The 14,136-nt window shown below is 47.8% G+C and overlaps 1 protein-coding gene across 1 annotated transcript in view; it reads right to left on the bottom strand.

Annotated features, from left to right (window-relative positions):
- The window catches only part of FAT2 (FAT atypical cadherin 2), a 97,124-nt gene that overhangs the window by 32,508 nt on the left and 50,480 nt on the right, over window positions 1-14,136 (bottom strand). Inside the window, exons 9-12 of the mRNA XM_004697097.2 lie at window positions 13,674-13,955; window positions 11,866-12,076; window positions 5,804-9,862; window positions 2,760-2,956 (exon numbers count right to left, since the gene is read on the bottom strand). Coding sequence (XP_004697154.1) covers window positions 2,760-2,956; window positions 5,804-9,862; window positions 11,866-12,076; window positions 13,674-13,955 — 4,749 coding nt within the window. The remainder of the gene's footprint in view (window positions 1-2,759; window positions 2,957-5,803; window positions 9,863-11,865; window positions 12,077-13,673; window positions 13,956-14,136) is intronic.

The raw sequence follows: 14,136 nt of genomic DNA, 5'->3' as shown, positions 1-14,136 counted from the left end.
TGTGTGTGTGTGTGTGTGTGTGTAGGGAGGGCGTTTCAGAAAGTTCATGGAAAAAATGAAATGAAAAGATAATGGAATTTTTCCCCTATCAATTTTTAAAGCCTCCTCATCATATATACATGAATATCTATGTGGAAGTATGTTTGGAAAGTATGTTGTCCTATGAGGTATGTATATAGAAAATGTGTGTAATGATGTTTGTATGTGGATGGGTGTGTACTATAAATGCACATTTTCATGTGTGAGTGGATGTACACATGAATGGAAGTTATGGCTATATATATAAATGCTTATGTGTACATGTATGGTTTTATAGGCATCTGGTGTAAGCATGTAGGTTGTAAATGATACTCTGTATGCGGGTGCATGTGTATATGCATAAATGTACATTTATGTATGTAAATCTGCAGCACAAGACCTCTTTAGAGTACTGAAGAGCAAGGATGTTACTTTGAGGACCAAGATGCATCTGACCCAAACCATGGTATTCTCCACTGCATCACATGTATGTGAAAGTTGGACACTGAATAAGGAAGACCGATGCATTTGAACTGCAGTGCTGGGGAAGAATATTGAAATTACCACAGACTGCTAAAAGGACAAACTCATCTGTGTTGGAAGAAGTAAGACCAGAGAGCTCCTTAGAGGCAAGGCTGGCAAGACTTCATCTTACATACTTTGGACATATTATCAAGAGGGATCAGTCACTGGAGAAGGACATCATGTTTGGAAAAGTGGAGGGGCAGTTAAGGAGGGGAAGGGGCTCAAGGGATTGACAGAGTGCCTACATCAATGGGCTCGGGCATACAAAGGCTTGTGAGCATGGCACAGGACCAGACATTTTCTCCTTCTATGGTGCATATGACTGTGTGGTTGTGAGTCGGAGCCTACTCAATGACATGGAAATATATATACATATACACACACACACACATACATGTACATGGTGGCTGCAACAATGGGCTCAGGCACAGGAATGATTATGAGGACCGAGCAGTGTTTTGTACTGTTGAGCAAAACACTGAGTTTGTCACTATGAGTCAGAATGGACTTGCAGGTACCTAACAACAGCACACCTGTGCAGAATGACTACATTTTATTCAAATTTGAAATATGTCAGTTTTGATGTTAAACTAAAATATTAATATTTTGGGGTCATAAATCTCCCCAAATTAAGAATATTGGATATACAAAAAGAAAAAAAATTAAGCAAAGTTATATAATAATGATGTCCTCTGAGAAGATAATTCCTACACACACACACACACACACACACACACCATGTGGTCCGGAGCATGTGCCTCAGCATGTTTGGCCCTGACTCACACAAGGTCTTTAGGACAGGGCCCTGCACCAAAGGGAGCTGCCCCCTGTGCTTTTGTGTGCATGGCCCTGCCCGGAAGGAGTCTGTCTGCAATATGCATTGCATTTCTCTTGCAGCCGTGTGGAGGTGGGTGGAGGGCCATCTCAGGGCAGGTCTCATGACATTGGGCCATGCCAACCAGTGGAGCAGTGGTGGCGGACTTTCTCATTGCGTATGGCAGCGTGTGTTTGCTTCTGGATATGCTTTGCAGATGATTAGGGCTTGGTTACAAAGGAGGGGTGGGGGCACGGGTGGCATAGTGGGTTACACCTTGGGCTGCTAACCCAAAGATTAGCAGTTTGAAAGACCAGGCGCTCTCGGGGAAGGACGAGGCTTTCTCCTCTCGTAAAGAGTTACCATCTGGGCAGCCCACAGAGCATTTCTACCTGCTCTAGAGGGCTGCTGTGAGTCTGACTTGACTTAACGGCAGTGCATTTGTCCTTGGGGTTTGGGCCTGGTGGGGAATGTGGGACGGGAGGTGGACACTAATGGTCCTGAAGAGCTGGGTGACATCTGGTGGGAATGAAGGAATCACCCGTGGAATATAAAAAGACTTTCCCCCAGCTTCTCTCTTCCAAATATATGTCAGGCCTAGGACTCTGCTTGCAGCTAATGGTAAATGATTGTCAAGGTATCTCCCTGAAGGCATCAGCCATCCAGAGCAAGCAGACCCTATTTTCTGTCCCACCGTAGGCGGGGCTGACTCCCTACTCTTAGGACAGTGGATTGCTTTCCTTGAAGGGCTCAGAATAAATCAAGTGTCCAGCTCAAGGACAATCAAGGTGAGGCCGCCATCATGAATCTAGGATCCGCCCATCTTGTCTCATGTATACCCTTAATCCCTCCTCTTCCTGTAGCATGTACACCCCTAGATTGGCCCTCTCCCATTATTGTATTACCTATAGTACAACCCCATCCTGTGACATATGTCTTTAACTGTAATTGGGGTGCTTGCACGCCCCCAAAAGATATATAAGCCTTGGTTAGAAATAAATTGCTCTCTCTCCTGCCCTCTCTGCCCAAGCTGTGTGCGGACCTGGCTGTTGAGATCATGACTGTTCAGGGGGTGAGCAAGGTACCATGAAATGTGGTGGACTCCTTTATTTTACTTTCTCTTCTCTCTCTCTTATTCTCTATGACTTTACTGTAACCTTTACATATTATCACTGTACAATTGTGTCTGCCGGGCCTGTGAAGATTTGTTAGGGGCTGGATACCCTGACAACACCTACTATGACCCTTGCTCCACACATGAGTCTGAGGCCAGCTGGGCAGTAAGGGTAGGTATGGTCAATGATGACCTACCTCAGAAGTGGTCCTCTGAGTCATTCTCCCTCCTCTAGATCTTCCCCCCAAGCTTGCATCCATTCCCACGCACAGAATGTTGGGTTCTCACCTGTGAGCACTGGGGGCTGTTATCATTGATGTCCAGCACAAAGATCTCCACAGGTACTGACGCCTGGAACTTGCCATCAGAGGCTGTAATGCTGAGAAGATACTTGGGCATGAGCTCGCGGTCCAGGGTCTTCCTTGAGAAAATCCTCCACTCATCCTCAACTTGACTGATGCCAAATTGGCCCAAGGGATCTCCCTCTAAAAAGAGAGCACAGAGATTTCAGAAACCAAACCATAAGAATATCTGCTTAGTAGACATTGGGCCTCCACTCAAGTACTCCCTCAATGCAAGAACGCTTTGTTCTATTAAACTGGCATTCCATGATGCTCACCTTCCCAACACGATTGCTGAAGACAAATGGGTGCATAAGCAAATGTGGTGAAGAAAGCTGATGGTGCCCGACTATCAAAAGAGATAGCATCTGGGGATTTAAGGCTTGAAGATAAACAAGCGGCCATCTAGCTGAGAAACAACAAAGCCCACATGGAAGAAGCACACCAGCCTGTGTGATCACAAGGTGTCGATGGAATCAGGGATCAGACATCAAAGAACAAAAAAATCATATGATTGTGAATGAGGGGGAGTGCGGAGTAGAGACTCAAAGCCCATCTGTAGGCAACTGGACATCCCCTTACAGAAGAGTTGCGTGGAGGAGGCGAGTCAGTCAGGGCACTGTGTAGCAACAAATAAACATACAGCTTTCCTCTAGTTCTTTAATGCTTCCTCCCTTCCACTATCATGATTCCAATTCTACCTTACAAATTCGGCTAGACCAGAGGATGTACACTGGTACAGATAGGAACTGGAAACACAGGGAATCCAGGACAGATGAACCCCTCAGGACCAATAATGAGATTAGCAATACCAAGAGGGTAAGGGGAAGGTGGGGGGCCGATCACAAGGATCTACATATAACCCCCTCCCTGGGGGATGGACAATAGAAAAGTGGGTGAAGGGACACATCAGACAGTGTAAGACTTGACAAAATAATAATAAGTTATAAATTATCAAGGGTTAATGAGGGGGGGGGGAGCAGGGAGGGAGGGGAGAAATGAGGAGCTGATACCAAGGGCTTAAGTAGAAAGCAAGTGTTTTGAGAATGATGAGGGCAACAAATGTACAAATGTTCTCGACACAATGGATGGATGTATGGATTGTGATAAGAGTTGTATGAGCACCTAATAAAATGATTTTTTGAAAAAAGAATATCTGCTTAGGATTTCTGGGAGAGACAAACATTTCTCCATTAATGGCTTTCAGTAGCTGTTATGACGGGGCATCAACTCTTGGTGACCCCCATGCCCAATAGGACTGCACCATCCCCATCATCGGTTACGGCTGGAGCCGCTGTGATCCACAGGGGCTTTCACAGACTAATTTTCCGGAAGTGGATTGCCAGGTCTTTCTTCCTAGTCTGATTTAGTTTAGAGGGATCCCTGTTTGGCGCATAATGTTCAGCAACGCACAACCCACCACTGAGAAACGGATGGTTGCTTTGCTTGAAGTGCGTTGGCAAGGGATCAAACCCAGGTCTGCCTTGCGAGAGGGCAAGCCTACTGCTGAGCCCCCTGCTGTGAAACTTCCTTCCGGAACACAAGTTGCCATCGAGACCCTTCCTGGTCTGAGGAATGGACTGCCATGTCTTTCTTCTGAGGAGCCGCTGGGTAAGTTTGAACCTCCTGCCTTTTGGTTAGCAGCCAAGTGCTTAGTTATCTGCACCACTCAGGGACCCCTTAATGGCTTTTTGTTTTCTTTTTCTAAATCATTTTATTGGGGGCTCATAAAACTCTTATCACCATCCATCCATCCATGCATGTGTCAAGCACATTGGTACATTTGCCTTAATGGCTTTCTGAAAACAAAACTGGTTGCCTTTGAGTTGATTCTGATTCATAGCGACCCTGTAGAACTGAGTAGGACTGGCTCTTAGAGCTTTCAAGGCTGTAGTCTTTGGCTTGCTACTCCTGTGAGGAATTATAATCTCAGAAGCCCACGGGGCAGTTCTACTCTGTCCTATAGGGTCGCTGTGAGTTGGAATCGACTCGATAGCAGTGAGTTTGGTTTGGGTTTGGAATCGTAGAAACTTCAGACTCATGTGCTCTTCCCGAGACAGTGTGATGGAGCCGTGCCTATGGAATGGAATGCCATGCACCCGAGGAGGGGAAGGAAAAGATGCTGAAAAGTGAAGAAACTCTCTCATGGCCTCTGGTTGCCTGGTCCAGTCATTGGGAAGGGAGTGGGTCATTCATGTGTGCAAGAGGATGTTACTAAGGAAAGAGGGGTGTGGTTTCAGTCCCAGCCCTGATGCAAGCTCAGGTGTGACATTGGCTGAGCTTCCACTCCTATAAGCCTTGGTTCCCCCATCACAGAAATGAGAGGATTGGACTGGAACCTTATCTAAAGAAGCACTGTCACGTCAATGTTTACATCCTGTGGTGGACTGAGAAGTATTACCTACTTCTACAATTTGTACTGAACAGGACACTGCTCTACAAAGCCAGTCATCTGCCAGTGTCAATGGGTTGTACAATTGTTGATCTCTCTTCCTCTTGGAAGCTGCCAATCTATTCCATCTAAATCCAAATCCAGCCTTTGAGTTGATCCTGACCCATAACAACCACTTGTATGTTTTCTGAGACTGTAAACCTTTATAGGAGCAGACAACCTCCTTTGTCTCCCAAGGAGTGGCTGGTGGTTTTGAGCCACCGACCCTGTAGGTTGCAGTCCAGGGCTTATCTTGAAGCATTACCAAGATTCCTACTATTCAACTTACATCACTTTAAACCATATACCTTCTCTTTGCACCACCTGTAACAATAGGGGCCGCTAGGGATTTCTCCAGTTAGATTTACCAGCATCCTTGAGAGGTTAATGAGAACAAGAATGCCATCTGTAGATGGACAACGGAGGTACTGGAAGAACTTGAAGTACTAGAGGACTTGCCCAAGGTCACACTGTTAATAAGTGACAGCGCCGGGTCTCACCCCCTTTACTGAGCTTTTTCAACACAACCCATGCTTTCTGTGTAAGACAGCTATCCTTACCTGTGATGTAACAGTTGACCTGTCTGTTCTCTTCAGAGATATCATTATCCAGAGTCTTCAAAGTGGCGACGAGCTCACCAGGCTCACTGTTCTCAACCACAAATCCTCTGTAGTCTTCAGAAGCGAATCGGGGAGCATTGTCATTCTCATCAGTGATGGAAACCTCGATCAGGGCCTGAGAAGACAGCTGGAGCGGGTGACCGTGGTCATGGGCCACCACATAAAAGTGGTAGGTCTGTCGAGCCTCACTGTCAAGCTTCTGGAGTGTGGTGATCCAGCCACTCTCGCTGTCAATGGCAAAAAGCTCATGGGCATTGCTGCCAGGGTCCATGGCCAATCTGTAGCTCACCTGGCCATCACTCCCAGTGTCATGGTCATTGGCAGTCACTTGAATGACCGTGGTGCCCACTGGCATATTCTCAGTGAGGAAGGCCTTATATGGATCAGCCTCAAAAATAGGCCTGTTGTCATTGACATCCTTCACTTGGATGTTGATGGAGACCAAAGAGACCAAGTCAGTATCCTCATGGGGGCAATGTGCCATGGCATCAATCTGGTACCATTTGGTGGACTCATAGTCCATGGCCTTGCTCACCTTTAGGACGCCTGTGTTTTGGTCCAAGGAGAAGACACCATCCTTGTTGCTCTCTGGTGTGGTGCCCTGCACTAGACTGTAGATGACTGGGTCCTGGGCTGCCACTGCTTTCACCAGTCCAACATCAGAACCTTCTGGAAGATCTTCAGGGGCAGAGAACGTATACAATGGCTCAGAAAACTTGGGCAAAGGAGCTTCATTAGAAACCACCTGAAGCTGTACTGGCACCAGCGAATCCCAGTGAGGGGGGCCCCCATCTTGGGCTTTGACCTTGAAGTCAAAGGCTCGGTTTTCCAACCCCACCAGGCTCTCTTTCACCCTGATCACACCTGTGGTTGGGTTGACTTCAATGACCTCTTCAGCCAAGTCCTCCATCGAGTCCACTGAATAGGTGACGTCCGCATTCCGGCCTTCATCAGCATCATAGGCCAGCACCTGGATAACGGGGGAGTCCTTACTGACATTGGATTGAATGGACACAGTGTACTCAGATGCTTTGAACTGCGGGGGGTTGTCATTTTCATCTGTGAGGATGATCTTCACAGTGCAGAAGGCCACTCTTCCCCCTCCATCTCGAGCCATGACCTTAATAGCAATGACTCGTTCGGTTGAGTTTTCCCGATCCAGTTTCTGCAGAGTGGTGATCTGGCCATTGGGGTTTATGGAGAACTTCTCACCGGCTAGTTTGTTGATGATGGTATAATCCACAGTGCCATAAGGACCACTATCTTTGTCGATGGCTAGCAACTCTATCACCTTGGTCCCCACCCTTGCATTTTCTGCTAATTCAGCCTCATAAAGGGGCTGCTGGAACTCTGGGCTGTACTTGTTGGCATTCGTGGTGTTGATGTACACAGGCACGGCCGCTCGGAAGACACCGTCAGAAGCCCCCACCTTCAATTGGTAAGAAGAGTCCAGGTGCTTTTTGCAAAGATTGAGCATGGAAATGATCCCCGATGAGCTGTCGATCGAGAAGTGTCGGTCCTGATTGCCAGAAAGAATCAAGTACTCCAAGAAAGAGGTGTCCCTGTTGTCGGGGTCAATCGCTTGGACTTTGAGGACCAGGTGTCCACAGGTTGCTTGCTCACTGACATTGGCTTCATACTGGGGTTGTCCGAACTCTGGGGGGTTGTCATTGATGTCGGACACATTGACCACCACCAGGGTTTCACCGGTGAGGGGAGGTTCTCCTTTATCCAGGGCCCTGACTTTCACATGAAAGTGTTGTTGAGTTTCGTAGTCAAGTTCTTGAACTGTGGACATTTCCCCCGTACTCCCATTGATCTGGAAGAACTTGGAAACACCTGACCCGTCCTCCACAATCTGATAGGAGACATCACGGTTCCGCCCTGAGTCCCGGTCGGAAGCCAACAGTCGGATTACAGGAGTTTGTGCAGGCAAGCCTTCGGAGACTGACGTGGTGTAGACCAACTGGGAGAAAGTGGGAGGGTTATCATTGATGTCCTCCACCAGGACTTCCACTGTGGCTTCAGAAAATGACCCTAGAGCTGTGTCTGTGGCTCTGACCGTGAAGACGTGCTTGGTCTTAGACTCAAAGTCCAACGGCCCTGTCACTGTGAGGACACCGGTCTTGAAGTCCGTGGTGAACAGCGTCAAGGGCTCTTCCTCTACAATGTTGTAGATGAGCCGGAGCCCCTCCGGGCTCCGGGCCTGGGTATGGAGGATTGGGGTGTAGAGGGTAATATTTTCAGGCACCCTGACTTTGTAGTAGGGTCTCTGAAACAGAGGGTTAGACTTATTTCTCACGGTGACGAGGACTTCCTCCTCAGTCTGGAGGGACGGACTTCCTCTGTCCTGAGCAATGACTTTGAGGTGATACTTATTTAAAGCTTGATAATCAAAGGGCTTCTTGAGTGATATATCCCCAAGGTAGGGGTCAATTCGGAAATATGTGTAATCTTCGGCAAATGCAAACGTGACAGCCCCATTTACCCCCAAATCCTGGTCGGTGGCAGATACCTGAAAGAGGACATCCCCTGGCTCCGTGCCATCTTGGATGATCGTGTGGTAGGGCAGATGCTGAAACTGGGGGGGATTGTCATTGGCATCCTCGACAGAAACTCGGACGACAGCCTGGGCCACTCGCGGAGGGGTCCGATTGTCCCTCACTTCCACAGCCACCACATGAATGTCCTCCTGCTCCCGGTCAAAGGCCACACCTCTTGTCTGCAGCACCCCTGCTGACCTGATCATGCAAAACTTATCTGTGCCATTCAAGAGGAAGTAGGAAAGGGTATCATTCAAGTGATTTCCCTGGACCCCAAGCATCACCAGTGCTGTCTTGTTCTGCAAGTTCTCCTGCACGGCTGCCTTGTAGACAGTTTGGTCAAACCGGAGGCTCGTGTTGAGCGCTTGAGTCACCGTGATTTTTAGCAGCGCAGTGGCTTCGTACAGCCCATCGGAAGCCCTGATGGTGAGCTCCCGAGAGACAACCAGGCCCGCAGGCTGCAGCACCGATATGAGGCCAGTGATGGGATGGATGGTGACAGCTTCATCAGCATTGCCAGTTTTAATGCTATAGTTGATCTCCGAGTCATCGTCACTGGCCCGTACCGTGAGGAGCTCCATCCCCTGATGGGTGGGCTGAGCAACTGCTACCTCATATACTGGGTCTAAGAACGCGGGAGGAGAGTCATTCACATCTCTCACTTTGATGATGACCTGGGCAGGCCTGGGTGCAAATAAGAGGGGGTTTCCTTGGTCGTGGACAAAGACACTGAATTGGAAAGAGGGCAAGCTCTCGTAATCCATCTCCGATATAATGGTCAGCGTTCCCATACTGGGATCAATTTTGAAACACTTCAAAACTTCCGGATCCAAAATTTGGTAAACCAGTAAGGAATTGGCTTCCTTGTCGCGGTCGGCAGCGTGAATCACGAAGGGGCTGTTGCTGTCATCCAGGACCATGCTGTGCAAGGGGGCCGCTTCACTAATTTGGCCCACGAACGCTGGCTTTAAGAACATGGGCGCATTGTCATTTTCATCAATTATGTAAACCAGCACCCTGACATCAGTCGATGCGCCCGCCATGTTGCTGCCTCGGATTTTCAACTGGTATGATGAGATTTTCTCATGGTCCAAGTTCTTCTGGGTAGAGATGAGGCCAGAATATGAGTTCAGAGAAAATACGCCGTCCCTGTTTCCCTCTCTTAACTCGTAGGTAACTTCTGAGGAGCTTGTAGCTGAGACGAGGAGGATGGGAGAGCCAACAGGGATTAATTCAGGGATCTCTACAAAGTACTCAGAGTTTGAAAAGACAGGGGCGCTGCTGTCTGAGGGGTAGACGTGAATGACCACTGTGGCTAGGTCATGGCGCTGCAGAGAGCCTTGATCTTCCGCCTTCACGGTCAGAGTGTGCTGACCATGATGTACCTGACCCAGTTGCTGGGCCACCGTGATAAGGCCTAGCAGGGTGTTGATGCTGAAGAAACCCTTGCTGTTCCCTGAAACAGAAGACAAGACAAACTTCATCACAACCTCCAGCTTTCTAGATGAGTAAAGAGTTTATCCCACACACGTGGGCAGCGCCAGGGCCACATTCCGTGCCAATCTGGATTAGCATGGCATAGAGACTATTAAAAGCGAACAAACAAGCAAACAAACCCACAAACCCACCCCCATCAACGGATGGCCCCGTGAGTGTCAGCCTGGAACCACCGCATAGCACTCTCTTGGCTGTGATCTGTCAGGAAGCGATCACCAAGCCTCTCTCTGGGGCTGGGGCTGGGTGTGTTTGAACCACCAACCTTTGCAAGAGCAGTCCAGCACAGTTTGCGCCACCTAGTTGAGCACCTGCCTAATTCAAACTGCACTTCCGCCAGTTAGACTGCTGGGAGAGGAAACGGGCCACAGATTTGTATATTTGTGATAATCTCAATATTGCAAATGGCTGCATAGAAAAAAAGATGTGTGGGATATGCCCCCAATTACTCTCTCTGGGTAATGAAAATCAAGACTGCGTGCTATTTTCTTTTTCATGGATTTCTGTCTACTGCTCTTATTCCCTTTTTAAAAATGCACAAATTACTTTGTATATAACCAGAAAAGTATTTTCAAAATCCTCTTGTCTGTAAAATAAAACTATTGCCTGGATCAATAGTGTTGTAAGTGAGATAAATAGGATAAAAGGTATGATTCTATTTCATAAACCACAAAAATCAATCAGTAAAGGGATTTTAATTTTTACTGTTAATCTTCAAAGATGAACAGAGTGCTACCATCTGAGAAAGTACAATACTTTCTCCTTCTGCTAAAATGTTGCAAAGGCTCTAATTTACTAACAGTCTCAGGAACCCGACAAGCCACAGAAGAGCGTTTTGTTCTGTGAGGGAGGAGAGCAAGACAGGCTCACCCTTGTCTCTTCACAGCACCAGCTCCGTGAAGCACTCGTTACTACTAAAGCTAACCATCGTTACTAAATACCATTAATTATGCATTGCTGACCACCATACATTTTCACTAATAATTTATGGAAGACTACTTATTATCATTTTGTTAAATTAGTTAGTGATAATAATTAACATGTACCAATGAGCATAATAATCCTTGACTCCTGTGTGCTATTTTACCATTTGTAATATATGTCACCATACCATTTTGCTTTCAGTCTTTAGAAAGCCTTTGTGGCACAAGTAATGTTATTCTCATTTCTGAGATAAGGAGAACCATATCATAGATGTTACGTAATGATGTGTCATTAGCAAAAAATGGAAATGACTCTTCAAACGATACCTTGCATCCTGTAAGGGACTCGTACATGGGGTCCCAGGTTGGTGCAAACGTGCCCTCAGCTATTAACTACAAACTTGGAGATTTAAGCCCACCCAGAGGTGCCTTGGAATAAAGTCCTGGCAAACTATGCCTAAGAAACCAGCTATTGAAAACCCTATGCAGTGCAGTTCCATTGTAACTCACCATGAGTTGTGGGTGACTTCATGGCCACTGGCGATTGCTACCACACACGCACAAAGTTGTCACATTTGAAAATGTTGCATGGACTTCCTACACAGTGGGCCAGGCTGCTAGCCACAAAGTCAGCAGTTGAAAACCATCAGCTAGTCCACAGCAGAAAACGGAGGCTTTCTGCTCTCATAAGGGTTTACAACCTCTGGAACCCACCGGGGCAGTTCTACTCTGTCCTATAGGATCGCTATGAATCAGAATCAAGTACGTGGCAGCGAGTCTGGCGTGGTTTTGGTTTACCTGTGTAGACAGAGGTAGGTTTATACAGTATGATATATATGTAAGTGTGCCCACAGTTTGAGCCAATCTCGCTGTGATTTGGTTATTACCATCTTTGGAAGTGCGCTAACCGAGGTCATTATCATTCTGTGGAGCGGTTTGAAACTACGATTTGTCAAAGTGGAGTAGAGAGTTTGACGCTTGATTCGTTTGCTTCTGCTGTTTCCCTTCTTCCCAAAGCTCCACTCATGGCCCGGGCTCTCACCTTTCTGGAAGGAGTAGTGGACCTCGGCATTGGCTCCCCGGTCGTCATCCAGGGCTCGGACCTGTAGCAGGTCTGTGCCAGGGGCTGTGTTGTCAGGAACTCTGGCCTCATAGTGGAGCTGGGTGAAGCGGGGTGCGTGGAGGTTTCCATCCTCCATGTGGATAGTCACCCACACAAAGTTCCTCTTGATTGGCATCTCCTGGTCTCGGACCTGTGGGCCCCAAAGGGCACGGAGGGGACCACAGAGGTACAGGAGGAGGCAGCGTTGGTTTAAGGGCAATGAAATACAACAAGAATGAAAAATATACCCAGATGTAATTCTCTGCATTCTTTTAAATATTGTTCCAATGTATGCTCTTTTTTAAAATATCTTTTTAACAAATTTAGCAACTAGCAGCTATTGGGCTTAGCTATTTTAATGGGCAATTCCACCTTAGGAGGAAATGAGCAGAGAAGTGTACTTAGTACTTCAGTATTTCCTAAATTAGTCTTTAGTAGTATTAGTTCTTCAAGATATTAATATGTTATACTCCCTGCAATAGAGTTAATTACAACTTATAGGGACCTTACTGAACAGAACAGAACTGCTCTGTGGGTTGCCTAGACTGCAACTATTTATGGGAGTAGAAAGCCTCATCTTTCTCCCAAGGAGATGCTGGTGGTTTTGAACTGCTGACCTTGTGCTTAGGAGCCTAACATGTAACCACTATACTACCAGGGCTCCTTCTACCATGTTTGTTATGTAGCGGGGGAAAAAACTCAATGATGGCAGGGTTTGAATTATGTGCTCTAGAAAATATAAATTGAGGTCCTGGCCCTTGTACCTGTGAGCATGGCCTTATTTGGAAAAAAAAGATTCTCTTGTTATGTTAATGAGGTCATACCAGAGTTAAGCGGGTCCTAAACCTAATGCCCTCTGAGCTGTCAAAGAGCAGCCCAGCAACGGGCGCGCACAAGCGGACAACCGAGCCCAAGGAATGCTGAGGAATACCAAGAACACCGAGGGGCTCCTGGGTCTGTGCCCCAAAAAAGGATCTTCTGCCCGAGCCATGGCCTGAATGGGCCTTCCAGACTCCTGAACTGTGAGGAAATGCATGTCTGTCCTTCACAGCCTTTCTCTTGTGGTCTTTTTGTCAGAGCCGCACTAAGACCCTAAGACATACGGCCGGTCAAATTTGGGGAACACCAGGTTAAATGAAGTTAAGCGGTTTTCTTGGTGGGGAAATTTTTCATTACGATGTTAGCTTTTGCACATATTACGTAAAATGTATCCATATAGGAATGCGCCCAGAGAGACGAAGCTGACACGCAGGGACTCCACAAAGAGAGGCACCGCTCCGCGGACAGGCCCCTGTGCCGTGGGCCCCACGGACACCACAGACCCGGGCTGGGGCGAGAGCGAGAGCGAGGCAAGACACGGGCCGAACTGATGCAGGCGCTCATGCTCAAAGTTGTGTCCTTGAGCTTTGACACCAGTGAGTACCTTCTTACGTGTGGTGCCCTACAAAGCTCTCTTGCCCCTGGGTGGGATAGCCTCTGGACCCCTTCCACCTCGGACACCGTGTGAATCCACATGGTGGTCACGGAGCAGGGAGAGGGTAGCTCGGAGCTATCCGGGGTGAGTCCAGGAAAAACAGCCATCTCCTATCCTCACTGCCAGGCATTCCTTATGGGAGGTCCCTCTAGCCAGGTCTGAAATGTCACGTGTCGTATGGACATTGGGACACTGGCTCCTCTGGCCCCTCCAATGGTGTCCATCCCCATGCACTTGCTTTTGGGACAACCTCCTGATTTCTCAGTTGACTCACCATCACTGTCAGTGTGTGCTGGGAGGGGCCTGCGCCCAGGTCCAGTTTCCCCACAGTTACCAAGATACCGCTGCTTGGGTCCAGTTGGAAGAGACTGGCACTTCTTGGGTCTTGGCTGCCATGGATGGTGTAGATGAGACCTTTGCCTTTGTCTTGATCTGTGGCCTGAACTTGGAGAAGCTCAACCCCAGGCAGTGTGTCCTGGGGAACCCTGACCTCATACTGAGACTCCAGAAACTGAGGTCGATGGTGGTTAATGTTGGCAACCACGGAAATATGGACCTAGAGAAAGCAATGAGAGAGAAGGTGGACTGCTCGCTTCATAGGGCACGTTCTCTGCTGTGGTCTCCGTGCCCCAGCACAGAGCAAGCTGAATATTTGCTGGATGAATAATCCCACTTTTTCAAATTCCAAGGCTCCTGGATGCCGTGTGTGTGTGTGTGTGTGTGTGTGTGTGTGTGTG

Source organism: Echinops telfairi, unplaced genomic scaffold (assembly GCF_000313985.2).
Source record: "Echinops telfairi isolate 266 unplaced genomic scaffold, ASM31398v2 ScPeMD7_7469;HRSCAF=8507_0, whole genome shotgun sequence".
Classification (NCBI taxonomy): domain Eukaryota; kingdom Metazoa; phylum Chordata; class Mammalia; order Afrosoricida; family Tenrecidae; genus Echinops; species Echinops telfairi.
The sequence above is the reverse complement of the archived record's forward strand: the minus strand, read 5'-3'. Positions and strand labels throughout refer to the sequence as shown.